Source organism: Dromaius novaehollandiae, chromosome W, assembly GCF_036370855.1.
Source record: "Dromaius novaehollandiae isolate bDroNov1 chromosome W, bDroNov1.hap1, whole genome shotgun sequence".
NCBI classification, from domain to species: Eukaryota; Metazoa; Chordata; class Aves; order Casuariiformes; family Dromaiidae; genus Dromaius; species Dromaius novaehollandiae.
The window spans coordinates 24,793,455-24,816,958 of record NC_088130.1 but is presented as its reverse complement, the minus strand read 5'-3'; the positions used below and the strand labels follow the sequence as shown (position 1 = coordinate 24,816,958).

Sequence of the window (23,504 nt, the reverse complement as noted above, 5' to 3'; positions counted from 1 at the left end):
ATGCACCTGCCTCCTCAGCTTCTTCCTCGTCGTGGCTGTGAGTCGAGCTCAAGCCACTGTGCCACAGCCTCTGCAGCTCCTGGGTGACTTCCCGAGGTTCAGCCTCGTACATTACTGGTGTCTCCCGGAGTCTGAGGTTGTCACTACTTTGTTTCAGTTTGAGCCGAGGCTCTCCTCTATGGCATGGGGTCCTCATTTTCAAGTATTTTCACCTAGCTGCTGCAGTTTTGTTGTAAAATTTCTGAAAATTTGTCAGGATTCCTCTTCACTGAGAAGGGCAGCTGGGCAGGGGAATTTTTGTCTGCAGCCTGTAGGTGTGAAGAGGTATAATCAAGTCTGTTGCTTATTTCACTGAGCTTGATGGTGGGTAGCGTGATTGCAGTACTGTTGTCCTTTATGTGCAGTTATTTTACCTGTTCTGTCTCATTTTGGCCATAAATGTGTTCAGGGGTTTGTCTGGATTTCTTTCTCTTTCTTTGTCTGCAGCTCAAGAAGTTCATAAGAACGCCAGAGATTCCCTCAAAGCATGTCAGGAACTGGGTCCCAAAGGTCCTGGAGCAGCGACGGCAAGGCCTGGAGTTGTACTTGCAGGTGGGTGTCTCCTTTCATCAGTGTGATGGTGAAAGCTCTGTCCGCATTCAGAGTGGTAGTAGGCAGAGCACTTTGAAGATACTGCGGGTATTAGGTGGGTCTTTTATTGAAAAGCAATTTTAGGTGTGGGAAGTGAGTCACATGCTTAGCAGCGGTGATAATTTTTGTTCACTTAGGATGAGTTCAGCAGCTGGAAAACTGGACTGCTTCTATTTTGTTTCTTGTTCTGCCATTGGCTGCTGTCTAGCTTTGGACAACCTACTAGTACCTCATTTTCCTGTGCTTAAAATGGGGAGAATGTTATTCTTACCAAAATTGTTTTGACTGTACCAGTGAAAAGTGCTGCAGAAGAGGAATCAGGCAGCTTTATTACTCGTCTCTGTTTAAAGGAAAGAATCAGCTCGACAAATTCATATCCCTGTACTGTATGTGCCTGTGTCTGAATTACTCATCTAGTGGAACTAGGCACCTGTCATCTCATATTCGTCTCATTCTGTTTGATCACTTGCATTTAAAGGGCCAAATTCTACCTGTTTGGCTTAAAATTTTGCCACAAACCATTAAAGGAGTTTTCAGGAATGACTTGGGCGTATAGATACCTAAATATAGAGGTGATAAATCCCTTGCTTTTTAGTAGATGGAATTTCTACTCTCACCATGATTGTTTCAAACACTTTCCTCTTAAAAATTGGAGAAGCCTGGTGGTGTGGTTCCACAGCCATTTCTCTGGTGATAAAGCCAGATTAAGGTATTTCCATGCACGTTTCCAGTTCACTGCACCTTCAGCTGTACTGATGCAAGTGTTGTTTTATTAAAGGGAATCATGGAAATGATCTGAGCCAAAAGATAATTATTTAGGGAGGAGGGTAAGAGTGAGAGTAGAGCTTTTTTATTTGTACTCAGATCATTTCAGAGGTCTGATTTATGTCATCATCCACAGTTGCAGTGGCACAGCTGGAGGAGTGGTGAACTGCAACATAATGGACAGTGAATTGCCATCAAAGAAAATGGATGTTGGCCTGCACTGCTCAGGAACCTCCCTGATTCTCAGGAAGGTTTGTAAAAGAAAACAGATTGAGGAGGAGGAAAGAATTGTAACGTGATGTTAGAAAGTATTGCCTCTGACATTAAACTTCTAAAAAGAAGTTTGGAAATACAGAGAAAAATACAGTTTAAAATTTCTTCCAAGATATGGGGACAGTTTCAGGCAACTTAGTTTATTTTTAATATCACTTTTTATTTTTAAATATTTCATTACTATTGCTATATTGAAACATGTAGCCCTTTTTTTCCTTCCTGCTCTGAGTTTTATTGTATTAGTGGCATCTAAAAAATTACATGTATTACGTGAGTGGAAAAAACTGGTCTTGGAAAGACTTGCGTTTGGAAAAGGAGTACGGCCCTTTTGTTGGTGGTGGCTATCAGCACATCTTGCTCAGTTGTTGGTAGGTTTTTCTCTTAGACATTTGCTGTGACTTTTTCCTTTTTTCTGATTTGCATAAAACTATCTTTTGAAGAATATCATTACTAAGGCACTTGTATTTATTTCTATTATGAGGTTGATTTTGTTGCAAAGGTATAGAGGCAGATTGGTTAGCACTTTTTAATTGCTGATAAACTGTAAAAGAACATCCCCCTCTACTGGAGGAGTTGATTAACGTACATTCTTGTAAATTTAATTAACTTTTTCCATGTTGTATCACTAGTGGCTACCGTAGAAACACAGAATAGCTTAGGTTGTAAGAGACTGCTGGAGGTCATCTGGTCTAACACCCCATTCAAAGCAAGGCCAGCCTCTAAGCTAAATCCATACTAATGTGCATAATAAATTAAAAAAGAAAAAAAATATCTTGCAAGCGGTCATTAATTTTAAATTTGCTAACAGAAAACAAAACTAATCTACAATGAAATTTTAAAATATAAAATAATGAGGTTCAGATTTTAGGAAGCTGTAGGTTCATATCAAAGCATTGGAGTTGTCAGGTCTTTAAAAGTGCCAAGCATTTTCCAGGACACAATGTAGGAACGTGTTACCACTTCAGAAGATGTATGGTCAGATTTCAATTTAACATCATGTATATAAAATATTGCAAACATTTTCAGATGATACTAAGGAGAGTTAGTCTTTAAAAGCAGTTTGATTAGTACCATGGTACTGCTAGCTACCCATTTCTGTAGCTACTAAACCATTATGGTAATTGGTTTGTTATTGTTTTTTCAGAAACAACTGGGATCTTATGCAGAGGTTGAGCATTTATGCAGATGTTACTTCCAAATGATTTGTTTAGTGCAATATATATTCATTTCTTATTATATATTTTGCATCTTGAAAACCTGTATAGGCATCAAGTAATGTGCCATGAAGCTTGCAGACAAATACAGACCTGTATCAGACATGGTCTGATCATGCTGTTTTTTTAATATAATTTTAACCAAGTAAGTATAGTCCTCTATAGTTGAAATTTGGATGAAAATTATTATATCAAATTTATAATTGGTGTCAAGGAAAGCAACAAATTCCATTGTTGTAAGATGGAAAGTACTGCAATTGTCAGTACACTGTCATATCTTTGAGGTCTTTTCATGATGAAACCACCCTCTTCATTTCTTTTTTTTTTTTTTTTTCTGAATAGCAAAACTATGAATAAGCCAAATATTAGATTGTGCTATACAAAAGTTCATTTTCTTAAATTTATTTCCATCCATTGTCAGCAAACATACATCAGATGGCTTTTGTGGTTTTGAAAGACAAATGGGTTTTTTTTTCTTTTTATAATGGATTGATTTTCTGCATAGAATTATGAAAGACTGGTTTATATATTTAAGTGATTTTCATATTTTACAAGTTTGATTGGAACTTACAACTTTCATTTTTAATACTGTGGAACAGTTGACTAGTAAGGACTAATGTATTTATTCAAGAATATGTATAGTAATTCAACAGCACACACAGTAATATAGATTGCTTGTGAACAATCAACTGACAAATGGAAAAGAGGATTGTTCAATTTATAAGTGGGGAAAGAGATGCAAATAAGTGAAAGACAGAACAGGGGCCCAGACACTCGAGCAAACTAGTATGAAGCAGTACGCTATTGCTCCTCTGCTGATCCATGGTAACTGTCCCCATGCATGATCTTAACCTATAGCAGGTAGGACTTGATTTGAGCTGGTTTTGTCTCCACTAAAAAGCAATCACTTGTTACTGACATGGGAGGAGGGCTAAACCCATGCTGATTACCTTGTGGCGCTGTCAACTAAGAGCGCTCTCACAGTCACCCCAAATCAATTACTGTGTGATACAAATTTTGATCTCATAGAAACTTATTTCTGTATCTGAGCTTGTAACTTGTAACAGAGCAGAGATTAGCATCCAGCTGTTTCTGATATAAAATTTTTTAAATAAATCATTGGATTACACTATCGCTGACAAAAATCTCTCTGAAAATAGTATTAGATTGAGCTAAAACTTTTAATTTAGCTATAATTTTTTTATGGTTATGAAACTTCTTCTATTGATAGATTCCTTGAGGAGTTTGATGTTGCGAAGAGATGGAACATACAAATTTCAAGAAGGTGGTTGTATAGGGAGCCTCCGATTTGAGATGGGCTGCCAGTTGGACTTGCATTAAAAGTCTGTGATTGCTGATATTACTTCTGTGAGTTTGGTGAAATGTTTGTTTACTTGAAAGTAGTAGAAGTTAGAGACGAATGTGGAAGATGACAGGACAGACTGTCAATCAATATTGTAGCTTTTGGGTCTTTTTTAAAATCTACTGTGTGATCTCAGACTGACTGTTTATCACAAAGCAATACAGAAATATGGTCTCCTCTGATAGTGTATTTCAAGAAGATACAGATCACTTGATATGCTCCCTCTTGCACAGATACTGGTGTGCAACAACAGTCAGTCATTTGGATGGAGCAACTGAACAGGTAGCTGGGTTTATCTTGGACTTTGGAGACATGATAGGAATTCCTAAGGACAGCCCTGAGGGACCTTATTTAACTGGTTATTGAAGCCACTGCAGCTGTGCTGTCAATCTGATCAGTATTTGTTGCAAGTAGGTTTTATGATTTTATATGATTTAGTCTTGGAAGAGCAGGTTTTTTGGACCTTATTCCCAGTGAATTGATAGCAGGGAGGAATCTGATCTAACCACCTGCCCTCTTCTGATCTGGAGTTAGGTCATTTCCTCATGCCAGTAAGCTGATACTGGACATTACTGCCATCCAGTCTCTCTACCCTAGGGAGTTGCCCTTTTGACAGGTCTGCCTTTTAGAGTTCAATGGAATAGATATTTTGTAGCCCTTCTGGGCAGAAGAAATCCGCTCATTTGCCTATATCATCAGTCCAACAAGATAACAGACACAGTCAACAGAATCCACCCTGAAGTGGCACCTACATCTCAGGATGGGACTGTATAGCCACTAGTGTTTGCTGAAATGATTTGGTTATGCAGAGGGGTTTCGGAGAAGGTACTTATTTCTGATGAGCTTCAGGATGCTAACTCATTTCTTGTGGTATAAGTGATCTGAAGAAATTGTTCTTGTGACTGGCAAGATTCTAGTATATAACAGTGTTGTAAACCTTCTGAACTGCTCTGTCTGTCTGTAACTAGAGATAATACGTAGAGCTAATCTTTCTCCCTCATTTGGGGTCAAGAAAACATACTTGGCTTTTATTTAGTCTTGAACTTTTACAAAGAGAACAGTCCTGATTCCTGGAGATAAGATTGGTTAAAGTGGTGCTTGGCTGTGAGACTTGAAAATTTGGTAAACTTCAACATTCCAGCAGTTTCAGGAATCCAGATCTTCAGAATGAATTATGGAGTTTATGCAACTGGACTACAGATTTGTTTTCCATTTAAGGAAATAATCTCGTGATCTGAGAAGTACTTTGACCTATATTTCAGTATTCTCCAAAATGTAACTCCCTTAAAGAAAGAAAGAAAGAAAGAAAGAAACCTACCAATCCTTCCTAAAAAGATAAATAAAACAGTATCTGTTATGATTTCTGCTGTTAAGAAAGTAGAATACAATCTTATCCTCCTTAACTGTCTTCATTTCCAGCAGGGTGGAGTTAGGAAAACAGAGAATATAGTGATGAATACTGTGTAGTTGCTTCATGAATAAGTTCATCAGAAGTATAAAGGAGATAATCACCCATTATTATATTCATTTTCTTACCCTGTTTTGCGGAGCAGTTCAATAGCTGAAAAAGTGAAGATGAATGAGATATTTCTACAATTGGTGACTGCAGAAGGAAAATGATCTTACTGAAAATTTGGCCCAAAATGTCCTTTCAACTGATTTTCTTTAATTGCTTCAATAAATGTTGATATTAAAGTCCTTGTGATAACGTTTGGAATAAATAGTCTTTTCTAATTGGACAATGAGCATGAGCAAATTAATAAATGTGGATGAAAGGTTTAAATAACCTCCCCTGGGCCCAGAAAAATACCTTTTTAGTCATCAATCTGAATTTTTGCATTCTAAAGCTATTGAACTATCTTGATTTAAGTTGATCTAGCTGTGTGCTGTTACTTTGAGAAAATTTTGAGTTCAATTAAAAAAAAATTTAATTAAAGTACTGAGGGGAAGTTTTTGCTGATTTGGAAAATATGTTCTGGAGCTCTGCAGAATTAACGCAGCATTTCATATTACAACAAAGGATAAGACTCTTTCACCTTCCTTGGCTGCCTGTTGTTGCCCCTTTTCACTGTCATTCTGAGAAGTGAGATACTTTGATTTCTCAGGGTTTTTTTCTCTAATTGTGAAGAACAAAGAGATTTCCATCACTTAGTGAGAAGTTTAATTAGTTCTTCACTGCTTGAATGATTTCATTTCTGTTGGCCACTCGCTCTTTTAACAAGGAAGAAAGCGAACCCAGTTGTTTATAACCTTGGTGATCCTCGGGAAGAGTGAAGCAGTCTGGTCTCTGCACTCAGAAAAGCTATCTAGACTCCTGATGCCCAGGTGCAAGTACTCCACATTGTACATTGGCTAGAGCTTTGCCTCTCAGGAGCAGAATACTCCTCTGTTAACTGCAGCTGAAATCCTGCTTCAGTGCTGTCCCAGTTGGAGGAGAATCAGATGATGTGTGAACGTGGGGAAAATGAAATCCTAGTGATGCACAGTTTTATGCTATTTTCTCTTCTCTCTGTGATGTAAATGAAAGAATGTCTTACAGTAGTACCTAAAGTCAACCTGAATTCTGCTAGACAGAACCAAAGCTGGGATATCATATAAAATGAAGGGGATTTTGATTTGTGGGTTATTTGAGGCTGATGTGGGCCTCTGGGATCAGAAGCAATCTACAAGTGCTTTCTAATGGAAACAGTTCTTGGCTTTGTGTTATCAATATTTAAAAAGAAAAAAATATTATAATTTGTAGGAACAGAAGTTTTTGAACGTGTGCTGTTCCTGAGCCTTTCAAAAATATTGAGGTCTCTGTATTTAATTTGTATACTTTCATGAGGAATTCCTTTGCTTTTGCCAAGTAAAAATAAATCAAGTTGGTTGCTATTTAATTCTGGAAGTATAACAGCAAAGTGATCATTGAACAGTTAAGCTATTCAAATTTTATTTCTGTGCAGTTCACATTCATCACATTTATCCATTTGTCAATTTTAATATTCATTACTATTGTTCTTTCTCCTTAATAGTCTCAGAAATGTATTAAGAATTTAGTTATTCCTGTAGACCTATGTGTCTTTGCCAAAGGGTGTTGTAAAGGCAAGAAGTTTAAATTGGTTCAAGGAAAGACTGGAAAGGCTCGTGGAAGAGCAGTTTACATCTGGCATAGAAAATTCCTGAGCTGAAAATAACTTTGGAAACTGGTAAAGTATTAAAGGAAAATATCTCATATACTTGTCTTGCTCATACTCTTCCTTGGTATCTACTTATGGCTGCTTTTGGAGATGGGTTACAGTGCTAACTGGACCTTTGGTCTGAGGCAGTACAGCCTTTCTTAAATAGTCCTAAAAATAATTAAACACACCCTTCTGTTTCGTCTTGTTATTAAATTAAACATAAATGTGTTTTCATGAATTGAGGCTCGTATGTATGGTGAGCACTAACCTTAAAAAAGGTTGCCACCATTCCCGCGTGGTTGAGTCATAGTGATACAGCGAAAAGGTGCACAAGTCAGATGCCACTGTGCAGAACCTCTTGTAAAGCTGTCTTGTAAGCCTAAATGCTTAATGTGCAGGAGGTAGTGGGCTGTATATTTAAAAGCTGAACTCACAGGAAGACATTTTAAGCTCTAACAACTTTTGGGCAAAATGTGAACCTTTTTTTTTTTTTCTTCTTCTGCACCTTATTCTGTGCATTTCTGACCTGTAGGTGTTTTCTCACAAGGCTTCTATTTAACCATTCACCGTATCTGAGAGAGAGAGACAGATAAAAATCACTTCGACTTCCTGGTGTCATTCATTAACCACCACAAAGATGTCTGGAGAAACAGTCCTTTGCTTTGTCTTGTGTGCACAGACTTTAGTATCTATTTTTAACTAATTTAACACCAAAGAGGCTTATTTACAGCAAAAAATTCCCATCAAGCACAGAGCAGATATTTATCTTCCTGATTGCTGTTTCTGGAAAGGAGTTTTGTTTTAAGTGCAGGTAAGTACAGTGAAAATAATGAATCTAGCTTTGTGAAGATGCAAGTGAAAGTTGAATATAGTGAAATAAGATTTAACTGATGTTTTGCTGAAAAGTCTGTTGAATCACCCACATGTATTAATGGCCTTGAAAATTCTTTGTTATCCAAAAGTATTCCGAATGTTCCTCCTCCAACTCTATTTAGTGTGCAGTAATCAAGGTTGAACTGTAGCTATAAGGAGCTCTAGAAGCAATGGTATGATAAGTATAAAAAGACAAAATGTTCTTTGTCCTCATTAAAGATTGTGAGCAGAGTGTTAAATAATATTAATGGCTGGGATTGTCAGTACTTAACAGTACTTTCCTAGTACAAGTGATTTTATTGATCGATACAGTCTCAATGTAACAGGGCAGATTATTCTACTGATTTTATCGAAACCTTAACTAAGTATGTTAGTGCACCACATATCTTTAAATAGATCTAGATGATGATGTAGATTAAGAAAAGCAGACCACCATCCATCTTTTTTTGATCGGTTAATAACTTAAATCCATCATTGCTGCAACCAGCTGTTTAAAGATTCTGTTGTGCATACATGTTTCTTTGGTGGTGCGGATACGTAGCTGGTTTTAGATGGCTGTTGGTTTTAAAGTGTGTTTGACGGATGTAGGCTTGCATATGTGCTAACAGGAGGTAGAAAGCAAGGGAAAAGAGGAAAGCAAAATAATTTTGCAGATAATCTAAAGGAGAACCACTTATTAAGAGTGCCTTTTTGCAAAGGTGTTTCCTGTGGAAATATTTCAGGCTTTTTTTCAAGCATGCCTAGGAAATTTAACTAGTTTGTGTTTGTTTTAAAAGTTACAATTTGCTTCATAAGTGGTGCTACTCTGTGTTCTACAATTCAGGTTTTTTCCTTTATCTTCAAAAATCTGCTTCTTTGCTGATAGAATTGTGCTGCATGAACCTCACTCTTGTTTTGCTCTTACATATCAGAACTGATCAAAGTAAATATTATTCAATTAAAAGCATAATTTACATTAAAAATCATGACAGGTTTAGAAGCCATTTGTAAGTGCTCATTCTCTTTTAATTGTTCTGTATATCATAACACTGTAGTGTCACAAGCTTTTGCCCCAGCTAAATTGAACATCAGACTATACTAACTGTGTCTTTATACATAGCAAGAAATGCTTCCTGTCATGACCTGCATATGCTCTAAATAACTATAAGATATTTTGAGATGGGAGACAAAGAAATGAAGTTCTTTGCTTAAGATGTCACAGACAGTTAAAGCTGAACTAGAAATATTAAAACTTGATTTCACATTTTCTGGCTCACTGCTGTTGTCACTGTAGTCTGCTGCCTGTCAATCATTCTAGGATCTGTGATTCCCTCTAGAGCAATACAAAGTTTGGGGATACTTCTTTTATTTAGTCATGATAAAAGGAAGAGTGGTCACCTTCCTGGTCTCCCCATTTAACATGCAGACAATAATTTATCTTTTTCTCTTAATGAATATTTAATAGGTTTTCATGAGCTTGTCTGTAAAAAAAAAAAAAAAAAAAAAAAAAAAAAGTCAAACAATTTTTGTTCATTATAGTAAAGGAAGGAGAGAGCTTCAGTTCTTGCAAAGGATCTTTATTATCCTGATCTGTATTATAGTAGAATGACTCAGTTTCCCCCATCTTTTGAATCAGTCCGTATCATTCTAAACGCATTTTCCTTTCCAACTGTGTGCTGTTTTACATAAGCTAATTCTTATTCTGTAACATACAAATGGTGATTGCAAGTTAAATCTTAAGGTCTTTTTCTTCAAAACTCTTCTGTAAAGATACTTGATAAATTAATTGCCAGTGAAGGGAAAATTTTGTTCTCCAGTGAAAGTGTGTTCTGGTACTGCATGCCTAACTATTCTGTTACGATTGTTCAGTAACGCGGAGCCTAAATTATCAGGTGGTTTAGACGTAGATCTGCCAAATGGTTGCATTTATGCAATTTGATAGGGTTCTACTGCCTTCACTCTTTGTGTGAGGGAGGATCAATTGTTAATATTCTTAAATCATTTATAAACAGCCCATGATGACTGAGGAAAAGTTAATGAGGAAGTGGATAACTGAGGAAAAAAGTTCATGAGGAAATCCTTTATAGCAGGATTTGAATTTGCACAGAAGACACAGGCCACATCAGGAGGTGAGAGGAAGAAAACAAATATTGAATACTTTGAAGTATCCCATGAAAACTTTAGTGTTTTTTATTTGCATTTGTGTGTGTTATTTAGTGCAGTATGTATATTGTAGTTTTCAATGTACTGCAGACCATTCTGAAGGACCCGCCATTGAGAAACTTCTAACAGGGTTTTACCTGAAAGATACTGAATTAAATGAGCAAGAATTTTTAAGCATCTGCTTTAAGGGTGTTGCATGGAAAGAGCACAGGAGCAAAAAAAAATTCTCTGTAAAATTCTTTGGCTGCCTAAACAAGAGGTACGAACTGGTCTGGGAGCAGTTCAGAGAAGTAAGCAGACAGGGAGGCGACTGGTCATCTTCAAGCAGGTCATGGGAAGGTGGTCGGTGAGCCTTCTGCTTTGGTCCTGCAGTAAACAAGGCTTTCCTGCTTTAGAAATAGTTCTCTTCTGTGTGTTGCCTTTTCTTGGCATTTATGCAGTCTTCCATGTGTTTTCTGAAGGATACGCTGAAGAATTTCAGGGTAAATTAAGGGGGGGAGGTCTTATGTTCATAAGGTAGCACAGGAAAATTGCAAATACTTGTTACGTTGTGATAACACTGTTGTCTTCCACACATACCAGCACTGCTCACCACTGTATTTCTCTCTTCACCTGCTCGTTGTCTCTGTAATCCAATATAATGTGGATTTAATTCAGAGTAAAAAATGCTCGTTTTACTGAAGCTGTTGATTGTAGGACATCTTGATTGAGGCAGACTTGACTTTAACTGCATGATATTTAGGAATAAATGCGCATTACTAAATGATGCCTAAACTTATACGTTCTGATACAGGTTTTTCCTGTTGCTGTTCCATGAACATTAAAATCAAATTTTTGTAGTTTCTTGTTCTGATAAATATTATGATCTGTATACAGCAAAATCTTCAAATAGTATCAATATAAAAATTGAGTTTTGTGATGCAGTTTCTTTTTCATTTCTCGCAACTATTGTTGTCTTTAATATACTTTTTCTTGTTCTATAGGTGAAAAAAGTTTGCAGAAACAACGAGGGAAGTAGAAGTAGACCCTTTAATTTCATTAAGCACATTGTAACTGGTGAAGATTAATGTATATATCTCTTGCTAATTCTTTTCAATTACTTAGTTCATATAAATTCCCAAACCTTGTTAATTATGCTGATGTCAAGTGGTAATTTTTAACAGTGTTTCCACAGCAAGGGAATTTTCCTGGTGTAACCTTGCCCTCTTGTAGAAACTCTCAGCAGATTAGGCATTCCGCCTCTAGTCCTTGCATTTTCAGCACAAGCCTAATTGCTGCCGACTGCCTGCCACAGGTACCCTGGTTATCGTACGTTTAAGGGATGCAGGTTCTTCTGAGAACAAATAAGGAAAGATTAATTGTTTGTTTTGTTTCATCCCAAGAGAAATGCAGGAGCTTAATCAAGAAAAATAATTTCTTCTGTTGATTTGGCTTATTTGTGGAAAGGGATAATTGTGTAAAGGCAGGCATAGAGCTATGCATTTTGAAAGAAATTTTGCCATTTACCTACTTGGGAAGCAAGGATACAGCAAAATGAATGTAACACAGCATTGGAATTGATGGGGATGGTTCACATTTCTCATAGTAAGTAATTTGGCTGCTGGGCTTTTATTTGCACCAATATTGCTAGGTGGTATTGTCATTTGTTTTGTCTGCTTCTTTGGAAATTTAATCAAGGAGACAATAGTAGGGGGAAAAACGCTTTTCCAAATTGTCCTTAATTGCTAGAGCACAAAGTGAGCTAAACACTCTGGTGTTTCCAATTAAAGAACTTGTTTTCAGCAAGCACCATTAAATCTATCTTTCTCAATCTGATAAATAAGCTATCAAAGAGTGGAACAGATTAATTGAGAGCAATTAGTTCAAAGCTTAATATAAGAGTCAGAGTAAACCGACGTTGTCAATGAATGCAAATTTTACATAAAGCAATAAGAAACACTGAAGCAACAAAATAGGGTTGAGAGTAGCCACTAAAAACAAAGGGAAATTTTATTTGTGGTACAGAAATTAGCCTTGTTTCTCTCCACAACAAAAGCACTAAAAGACATTTATTTTCAAGGCCTCTGTTTCAGGAATGTCAAATCATATTTGACACCTTTGCTACATACATATCTTCTTCAAGGAAATAAAAGAGACGGGAAAATCACAGATATCACAGTTCAGGGCCGGTCGCAGAATTTACTTCCAATTGTATCTAAAACTCAGACCTACAGCACATCAGTTTGTTACTGTATAGTAAACATAGTAATATCTAAGTGTGGTTTGTTTATGGTTTACATTAATAACCGGTAACCCCTAAGTTTGCTGGAGACATACGATTTTGATGCCTTTTCCTTCTTTTCATGTTCCCTCTTTAATCCAGGGGGGTCTCCCTAGTGACGTGCACCTGGGCAGTTGTGGCGAGTGTTTCTTTCTCCCAGCTGTCTGTGCATCCCAGCTAGCACCGACCCACTTGCTGCAAGTAGCTTCCTCCACGTGGGTCCTCCGGATATTTCCCTTAGTGACAAGCTGAAGGAAACGGCCTGGGTTTTCCCCCCAGAGTGGCAGCCTTTAGCTTGTTGAGAATGGACATGTCAGCATGAAGGTCCTGCAGCAGCAGAGAAGAAAGCCTCTCTGTCATGTAATGTTGAAATAAATGTATAGACTTTGAGTATTAATATGGTCAAAGGAAGTATTCCGCATTGGTTCAGCTGATGATGTTTGTTCCGTTTGTAAGGCTTTCGAATAAAGTGCTTGTAGATCATTTCATCAAGAGGAAAGTAGGAGAGCATATGCCTGATCTGTTACACACTAAACACACTTTCATTTCTAAATCAGTGTTTATAGAACTATTTTAGCTAGGTCAGTTGCACTGCTAGTGCAACTTGCCTAAACTGACGGCACAAGTATACCAGCTACTGCAGCTCTTAAAGCTGTTTTCCCAGAACAGGAGTTTCTATGGTGTATTTGTGGCCTTTAGAGCAAATATGTGGCGGGAGTCTACTTTTGTAGAAGTACAGTTTTAAAATGGTTGGACAAAATTCTTTCTTCTTGTGCTGTTGCAGCCCACTGGGTATGTCTATTCTAAGAAAATCAAAATGTCAAAGATAACTTTCCGCATAGGTGTTCTGTGAAAATGTCATTTCACTTGCAAGTACCTTACTGAGGGAGGAGTTCTTCCATTTTTTCAGTGTGTTATATTTCTCATCTCCTGAATATCATCATCAGTAGGGAAATACAGTGTTCATAACTGTGATAGTGTGGTGTCATTTACTGCGATAATAGACATATCATAGACATGGCATTTGAGCACAGATCAGTTACAGTATTTTTCTTTGTATCCTTGCCAGCAAGACGGTGGGAGATGGTAGTTGTATTCTGAGTAACTGTGGTTTTCTGACCAGTTCCCTGTAACTTTGGCTTCTGGATAATTTTTAGTATGCCTCCAAGAAATCTTGAGAAAGTGAGAAGAGGGCAACCTCCCTCAGTTTCTTCGGATGTCAGGGCATCCAGATTTCCAAGTGCTCTTTTTGGCATGGGAGCTGGCCTCTCACACCTCGTTCGGTGGGGAAAATTTCTTAATGTAACGTTTCAAAAGCGCTTGTGTAGCAATAACATGGCTGTAAAGCTACAGAGGAACAAAGACCATAAATTCACAGGATTCATAATCAACAGTCTTGTAGCCACCAGCATTTTAGTAACTCACTAAATGATGATACCTTCAGGTGTTTCTCTGAGCATTTGGAAGCTCAGTCAAGGTCACAAAGTGATACAGGCTAATTGTTTTGAACAACAGTAGTTGTTCAAAGATATGTAACTTCAGGATTAGGAAGCAGTTTGCTGTTTTTGTAATGACATTGTATTTATATGCTTTGTAATGGTGCCTATCTGCTTTACTGGTGGATCTCTATAATTGCTAATTTGCAATTAAATCCGGACAAGTTTAATTATATGACCCTAATTTGTTATCCAACTTTATTGCAAGAGTAGGTTACTGTAGCATATTGCGTATTTTTAGTAGTGGAAATAAAGGTTAGTGGGTTTTATGATGAATTTGTGCTCTAATGATGCAAGAGGTTGTCAATAACTGTGGTGTAGTGTTGATATTCAAGAACAGTATTACTCATGTAAGAGTATGAACAACATTTCAGTGAAGAGGTCTAGCAGCCAGATATACCCTTAAAAAAAAAAGTGAGTATGACCAAAAAAACATGGAGCCCAGTTGCGTCTAGTTTGGACTATTATTTTTGCCTGATTTAACAAAGAGTGAGATTTACAAATGAAACCAGAGGGAAATCCAGCATCAGATACTGATGCTGAGATATTAGACAGGTGGAGAAGCTTACACTTGTTAATGTGTGGATGGAGACATCTAAATTATTTTGCCTGTAGTAAATTTGCCATTTTCCTAAGTCTCCATGCTACCATTTTTGTATCTGTAGTTGATTCCTTTACGTTTGTATGTCACTACCCATCCTTCCACCTTTTTGGTTCTTTTCTGAAATTTCCTTTTGTTGTCTTGACTAATTCATTGGATCTAAATATCAGTCACAGTGTTACATATTGATGATCACGTGTTAAAGGTCAGCCCAGTGTTCAATCAACAGAGAAGGCAAATTTTTCTGTAGACTTACAGGTTTTTTTATGACTCTCTTCTGAACCCTTGATACTTTATCCACATCCTGCTTTGATTTCTGGGCACTGCTACTCCAGACACATTTGCGCTGATGGCATATTCCTCTTTTATTTGCTTATCTTTCTGTCCAAAGCCTGACTAAGCTTTCTGTACCATAGGATTGTAGTACTGCTCTTGAGACACCAGGCAATGTGACTAAAAATAATAATTTATGCTTAGCTTCAGATGACAAAGCTGACTTGTAAATTAAACCAGAGCCTTCAGAGGCAGAATAACCACTGGAGAGGGTGCAACCCAGCCTCTTTGCAAATTTTTCTTGCGTGGGAAACCCAGAGGCCGCCACTGTGCATCAAAAATGAACAATAAACGTAAAGAAGGTAGCTGACTAAAAAACTCAGAGTATGTGGTGGTCATGATTCCCAGCTTCAACCTCACTTGGGAGCTTTACTGGTCAAAATTAAACAGTTCTCTGCTGAGTAAGGAGCAGGAGCGCTTGCTAAATGTGAAAGTAACATTGGAAACAGGAGATTTCTAGAGAGTAGCTTGATGTTCTTGCAGTGTTTTAATGTTACAGTAATTTTTAACGGAAATCCAGGTGGTTAAGTTAGATCTGTTAAAGGGCTAACCAGGAATTTTGTTTCTCCTTTTGGGAGAAATAATCTCTCTTTCAATAACAAGAAAGTGGAGAGTTTTAGCCAAGTCAGAGCGTTAGCTATAGGATTGCTTTGCTGTGATAAATGTAATCCTTTGACTGATGCTGCTCATTTGTCTTCAGCACAGAAGAGGTTAATAGGCATTCACTGACCAAGGAAGGTTGGTCTTTTTTTCACAGGTAATTGCATAGTTCCTTGTCTTCATCGAGGAGCGCCTTGCTAGTGAGTTTTGGGAGGGACAAGTGTCAAGGAGCAGAAGCCACAATGAAGTACCTGTGATTGAGCAAGGATTACATTGCTCCGTTAATTCTGTAAAAACTTGTCAGTTTGCCACCCAAATAAATGCCTAGAGTGCGTAAAACATGGAGCAGAATGACCTCTAGAAGAAAAATCAATGGCAATTCATATTTCATATGTCTATAATTGCTTGTGAGAGCATGGCAGCAGTTTGTTTATAAAGCACCTCTTTCTGCCAGGGACTGTTTCGTGACTTTTTTTTTTGTCTTTGTGGTGGTGATGCCTTTCACGGATTGTGAATTACAGCCATATGTAGCACCGGACAAGTTTTGGAAGTTGATTTTTATTATTGTTTTCACATTACCATCCTCAAAATTGCTGCACTGGGCTCTGTTTGGACCAGTGCGCTAATCTAGAGTCACAAGCAAACTGTGACTCTAAAACACAGCCATTTCTTTGCAAGACTCCTGAAGCTGTTTTTTGCATTCTTTTTATAGGCAAGGATTTATCCTCTGTGAAGTTATCCATTTGTTAGTATTTTAACCATCAAACTGAATCCATTGTGTGGCTTTCATTTTGAAACAATTTCTCGGAGAAACAGGGAATTCTCACACAGTCTGCTAATTTGAAGACAGAATTTTGAAAATATCCTCCCCCCACCCCGCTTTGCTTTGCTTTGTTTTTCCATTTTTTTAAAGATGCTGCTGTAAGATTTGTATCTCCACTGAGGACTGAGATGTCATAGGGATAGAGAAAATGCCGCTCACTTTATGGATTACTGTTAGGTCAACAAAACTTTGGCAGCATTGATTAACTTGACAGTGAGTACAGCAGTACATTTATCACTTATGGCTGTGCTGTAGAAAATCTAATAAGAGGCAAACAATTCCCTTTAGAGCAGTAACAGGTTCACTGTGGCTAACGGTGCATGCACTGGAAATTTCTGACTTTAAATTATACCCTTGCTGCTAGTTGGGTCATTGACTCAAAGCTACTGCACTTTCTTTACCATGTTCTGTATTATTAATTTGATCAAAACTGTTTTGGTTTCTATAAATGTGATTAAATATTGAGGTTCGTATGGGCTTATATGCTTTTGTGTAGAAGGCAGACAGAAAGAGCTTGATCCAAGCTCAGGAAATAGAACAGGGGGCTGCCAGATATAGCTACAAATGTTTGAATTTGTGCAGAATTATAAGAGAGAAAATTTGAAATGTTGCTCACAAATCAGCTGTAATTCTCAGATTTAAACGAACCTTACACTCAGTCTTGCATTAAATTTGGTTGGTTGGTCAGTCAGGTGACGTTTAAGAAAGTCTGTTTTCATATCTGCAAATATTGGCTTTATTAATTACCAGTTAATTACCAATTAAAAATTCTATACAAGTTGATTTATAGATGGGTCCATCCAGTTGTCTTGTTTTTGTAAGAATTATGAGAACTGAACAACTGATGAGAGATTTTCTTTCTCTCCTATATATGAGTGCTGCTTTTTGAATGAAAGTTAGTGTTTGGTTCTAACAGTTTCATTTTGATTACGAATTTCTTTTTTTTATGCAGTATTGTTTAGGTTGCTTGTCATAAATCTTTCCTGGAAAGTTCATGGCCAGTGCATTGGGAAGTGTCTCTGCTTTGCAAATATATAGAAAATACATTCTTTAATTAAAAAAAAAAAAAAAAAAAAAAAGCCTTGTTAATTCTCTTAAATGGAAACTCCACATAAAATATCCTTTTACAGAAGTGTGCCAAAGCTTTCTTGCAGTTCAGGGAACCAAAAGTGAATGAAAGCCGGAAACCTGGATAATTGTGCTTCTGTAAACAAGCAGGAAAAAAGAATGAATAAAATTTGATATAAATGGGGATCAGAGCATACAGTGTGCAACTCATTTTGCAGCTTTATTTTTGTGGTATATTTTGCAAATATTTTTCTCATCTAAACAGTTTTTTTGTTTTTTTTAATATTAGGATATATAGTCCACTAGATTAGAGAGCCTTTGTTGAGTCATTTTAAGTACTTTGTATTATTTTAGGAACCAGTTTGAATTGGAGGGTTTGTTCTGCAATATCTATAAAATGATGTTGTTTTCTTTGTTGGGAGAGAAGTATTCTACTTGAATCAATTGTCAGGAGGCTTAATGTAATAAGGCAGTTTGTGGTCTGACTAAAAGAAACACTGTGCAAAAGAAATTCCCATAGCAGTTTGTTTTTAACAGAAAAACTGAGTTCACCTGAAACATGAATACATTGCAAACCAAGACTTAATAAGGTAGAGTGGCTTTTTAGAAAGAAACAGAGTGGGTTGCTGTCCAAAGCATGCCTGGTAATGGCTATGATTTAACTAAATAGCTGTGTTAAATGATAGTATAGCTCTATCAACAGCATTACAGCAGGTTCTTTGTTGCAGCAAATTATTGGACGCGCTGACACAATACCCTTTGCACAGCGAAGGAAAAAATTGTAATTAAAATAATGCATCCTGTTTCATTCTCCTTTTTTAATTTGCAGGATAAAAGTTGTGTTTCTCACTCTCCTATTGTATTTTAGAGGCAACAAGACACATTTCCACACATTTCCAGGGTTCATACAATAGAGAGTTACCCTACTGCCTGCCTTACTGAACAGAGACCTGATATTGATTAACTATCACACTGGCATCAGAACTACTCTTAGGATTCAATTTTTTTGTTGTTTTGCATATTTTATTGATCAAAAGTGGTAAATGAGCATCAAGCGTGCAAGAAGACGATGAATTGTTTACTTGCATAAAATAACCTTTCAATAAGGGAAGATGCATTGCTCACACTTTTGGTGCTGTTCTGCTGCCCGAAGCAGATGGCATTCAGCTGCTATTGATTTGCTCCTATAGTTACAGAGCAGCTTGTAACAAGGCGTGCTCATTTTGCTGAAAGAGAGGAGAGTTTTTTTGCTGGGGTGGTGGGAGTGAAAAAGGAAGGACAGTTTCTTCATAATTTTTTTAAAGGGAAAACAAGGAAAACCTTCCAACTTATGCTACTGGCCCTGTGCAAACAAAAAGCAGGGTCTGTATGCTTGCAGAGGAAGGGAGAGTTACTTTCCCTAGTTTTGGCATTTCTGAAAGCATTAATTCCTACTAAAAATGATATCCACTGCAGATTGAATTCATGAACAGGCAACTACTTAGGACTGTAGAAAGCATCCAGAACTCGGTGTCACAGAATTTACACCACAGCTCTTAGCTACTTTAATTTTTATCTATTCATAGTTTTTCCTACATGTGTAAAGACAGTTGACTCCTGAGCAGGACAAAATCACACTGCAAACACTGGACTCTGCAAACAGCTGGTTTCACTGATGAGTGAGAAATTTGATCATTCTCCATCTGATCTCTCCTGTAACGTTGGGGGGAGATGAAAAGAGCCTTTTCTGAAAGTTTGCTCAGAAGGGTATTTGATGCAGCATTTTGGCACTAAAATACTACTGAGAGAAATCTTCAATCACTTAACAGATTTTAGTGAAATGTAGGTAAGCAAAAATACATTGTAAAAGAGGCAGTTCCAGTAAAAAGAGCACAGGAATACAGGGATGGTTGTTTTAGAAGAAAGCACTTTATCTAGCTACTCGAAAGGCTTGCTTCCAGCAGGAGTGGTAGGTACAGTGCTGCAGCTACAAAGTGCAGAGCAGTCTTCCATCAGGCTGCTCTAACACAGAAATGACTCATCCCACAAGATCCGCAAGTGTGGTAGCATGAGGGTTAACAAACTCAGCTTCTGGCTGGCAAAATTGGACCAGCTAAATATTTTGAGAACGTGAATATCAAATATTAAAATCTTCCTTGTCCCTCTGAGTGTTCTGCAGTGGCTTCTATTGCTGGAAGGGTTTGCTGCTCATTTTGTATTGGTTACTGTTCTGTCTTGAGTATCTCCCTGCTCTGATAGTGTTTGGAAAAACAAAATAATTTACTCCGTTATAACTGTCTTGCTCTTCTTTGTGTCATTTATATTCTGTTCCTTTTCAGTGTAAATAATCAGTGAATTATGACTCCTGACAATTCTCACAGCATACTTACATATCAAAAATTTAATTTGAATGTGCATGTTACTGTTAAAATATGTCCTGCTTCATCTGTTTGAGCTTCTGTTGTTCTTTGATATAGCTTCCAACTTACTTGTTTAATTTGTGAAATGCTAAGTTTTTATAATGCCCAAATAGTAAGATGTCACTAACTCTCAGACACTTGTTTCAAATACTTCTGTAGCATAAAGAAGTATGAAGAGATTGTCTGATTCTTTGCTTGAATCCAAAGTAGAAAATTGTAAAATAAATAAATAAATAAATAAAAATTTGAAGAGAACAAACCTTGGTGATTTTTTTCAGAAAACAGATGTGTTTGAATCAATGGCTAATACTGTCAGAGCAGCATTACTGCATTGTTATAATTTGTTTGTGTCTTACTCTCCTGTGGGGCTAGGGAAATGTTTTAAACATAAGGATTATTATAAACAGAAGTTAATTTATTAAGATCTGAAAAAGCTGTATGTTTCTAAAGGGGATTTTCTGTGTTATGATGGTTCTACGAGAAAATCAGTTGTTTTCACAAATTAAATATATTTTTGTTCCATTCCTGTGATGTCTGTCTATACTGTTACAACTGACTTCTGTTTTCCTCAAACTATCTGTTTCTCTCATTTCTGAGTTTACAAGTGATTGAAACTTATTTTGTGCTGCTTTGCCCTTGGGTAAGCAGCCACCTCATTTAACTCCAGAATTAGGGTATCACAGAGTAAATTGTTAAGATACTAATTATTCAGCAAAAAATAAAACAGATTTTTTCCTTGGTTTTGCTGCTAAAGATAAGTAAGTGTCTTGTAGATGCAACATGTATTAGTGTATTTTCTTTTAAAAGCCAATTAAATTTGATGTGAGCTTCCATGTTTGTAAAGTTAATCATAGACATTTCCTTACCATTACTCTTCCAACATTGCAGATTCTAACAAAATAGCCTAGAGTTCTTGTTTGAGAACACATTTTTTGCTGAATGGGCTACCGTGTCTCCAAAAAGTTTTTTTTTTTTTTTTGATGCGTGCAAGTCTAAATATATTTGGTCAGTTAGGTTGCCCCTTCTTTACCTCTGCAAAAATGACACAATGAGTTCGTTAACCCCAAGTGCCGTGAAGTCCCTGTGCTTTTTGCATTCTCCCGTTCGGACTCTGGAGTGGGTACCTGCTGCTTAGTCTAATTAGTTTCAAAGGGAACATCGGATCATTTCTCAAGAGTTTACTCTGACCCAGAACCTCTGACAAGAAAATATCAGGGAGACAAAACAAGAAAAGTTATTGTAAAGTCGAATAGCATTTTTGTTACAGTGCCTTACACGAACAACGTACGTGAGGAAATCGTCTTTGGAAGAGGATGGTTTCTAGATTTTTGACATGACATTTGCATGAAACTGTCATTCTTGCAGAGAGCAAGACTGTTTTCATAGCTCACTTCATCAGTCTTAATCCACCGCCTGGCCCTTTCCTTGTTCCCAGCAAAACCAACAATATGAATTAGAGCTCTGAGACATCTTTCTTGAGGAGTAAAAAAACAAATAGAAATGCTATTTCAGGGCTGTTCTTAAGTCTTTCTTGGGGCTTTAAATGCTTTAGGATTTTTGTGGGCTTCTTCAGTTTGTTTGAAGCTGTTTTATTTGACCAAAACCATGTTGTTCGGCCAAAAAATCCAACACCCAGTCCAACATCCGCCTCTTAACAGAGTGGGCTGGGTTGTAGCGCACTCAAATGGGCTCGCCCAGAGGGTGCCTCCGGGGGGGTCGGAGCGGGTCGGGGCGCTGCAGAGCGGCTCCTCTCGCTCTGAGTGCTGGCGGAGCCCTCGGCTGCACTTGCCTCTCTGCTCTGCAAATAGTGAGGTGCAGCGTCCTTCTTTAAGTGTAGCGGTTTCTTCACGCTTATTCATAGGTTTCCTCTTTGTTAACGATCATTTACAGGCACTGTAAATGTAGTACAAAGGAAATATGTCAGTGGAGGAAAAAAACATTCTGTACAAAAACAGGTGACAATTTTTGCAAACCCCTCTTTGAAGTGCAGCATAATTATGAGCAAGAAAGAGAGTGATATTCTGAATATATTTTAATGTCTAAAAGTTAAACATGAAAATACTTACAAAACACTGTAGTTATTCTGCAGCTAAAATATTCTCTACGGAATTGTGTTTTTCAATGAAGTGTGAATTATTTTAACATATGGTACAGCCTGTCTACTTAAAACATTTAGTAAATTTAAAAAAACCCTTTTCTTTCACTTTTAGTTCCCATGCAGAGGTGTATTTTCTCTCAGATAATTTTTATTCAATACAGCTTAAAGAAAATGAGTGCTATTTGTTTCAAAGTGATGTTTTAAGATCTCTTAAAATATTTGTTGCCTTCCATTAACTCCCTTCTGTTTTATCTTCACTTTGTGATAATTTTATTTGGCTTTGCACATCTTTAATGGGCCTGTTTCTAAAGTGAGACTTCTCACAGCCGAGAGTGAGGGAGAAGGGTTGGATCATCATCCCTGTATCGCCCCTGCCGCTTCAGTGCCTGCAGCCAGGACTGCTGCCTGCTCACAGGGCCTGAAATACATCTCTCCTCTCCTCCAGCCATCTTTTTCAGCCTGAAAAGCTCTCACTTATTTTTGTTGTTGTTTTTTTTTTAATCTGGAACTCGTCCCGTGCTTTGGGTAGTCCTCGTTGTCCTTCTTTGAACCTGTTCCAGCTCCACGGTATCCTTTTTTAAGGATTGGAATGACACATGTTGTTCAAAGTAGTGAGCAAACCAGGAAATTAGAGAACAGCGTTATGTTCTCCCTTTTATTTTGATTTCCTTTTTAACAATTTCTAATCTTTTTTTAATAATAGTTAATAACATTTTTCTAATAACTTCTAATAACTTATTGATTCCTTTTCTAATAATTTCTAATAACCTTTTTGTTTGCTTTTTTAATTGCTGCTAAGTTTATATTTTCATGGATCTATTGAAACCCTCAGCGCTTCAGTCCTCTGATCACTAATGCTCAGCCCAGAACCCATCACTGCATATGTTACTTTTTTCGGTATATGCATCACTTTACACTTGTCTCACTGAATTTCAAGTACCATTCCATCTCCCATTATTGAGTCTTGTAAGATGTTTCTGCATTTCTTCACAGTTGACCTTTCTCTTTACAATACTAAATAGTTGGTATTGTTGGCAAATTTTGTTACCTCATTGCTAAGTTCATTTTCCATGTTGTTTGTTAATGCATTGAACAGCATCAGTCCCACACAGATCTGTGAGCAGTGCCACTGGTAACATCACTCTGCTGCAAGCATGGGCTGTGTACTCCTATGCTATGCTTCACTTCTAACTAGTTTTTTTTACCTTTGGAAGCACCATGTCTGCCTGGTTTCCCTTAAAGCCTTGGGTGAGGGACTTTGTTAAAATAAGCCTGCTGGAAATGCAGATCGGCTCAATCAACAGGGTCACCTTTATCTGTGAGCTTGGTTGTCTCTTCAGGGGTTTCAGTACTAATTTGCCCAGTACCAACTTGCCAGGTTGTAAATCCCCAGATCTCTCCTGGT

The 23,504-nt window shown here is 37.3% G+C and overlaps 1 protein-coding gene across 4 annotated transcripts in view; it reads left to right on the top strand.

Annotated features, from left to right (window-relative positions):
* LOC135323441 (sorting nexin-24) overlaps positions 1–23,504 on the top strand; it is an 87,273-nt gene that overhangs the window by 48,719 nt on the left and 15,050 nt on the right. For 3 of the 4 annotated variants that reach the window (XR_010385475.1, XM_064499652.1, XM_064499650.1), the window contains one exon: positions 487–591. Coding sequence is in view for 3 of the 4 variants with exons in the window: in XM_064499652.1 (XP_064355722.1) it covers positions 487–591 (105 nt within the window). In the remaining variant the exon portion in view is untranslated. Of the gene's footprint in view, positions 1–486; positions 592–1,531; positions 1,647–23,504 lie in introns of those variants that run through there. The other variant, XM_064499651.1, reaches the window with a different exon arrangement.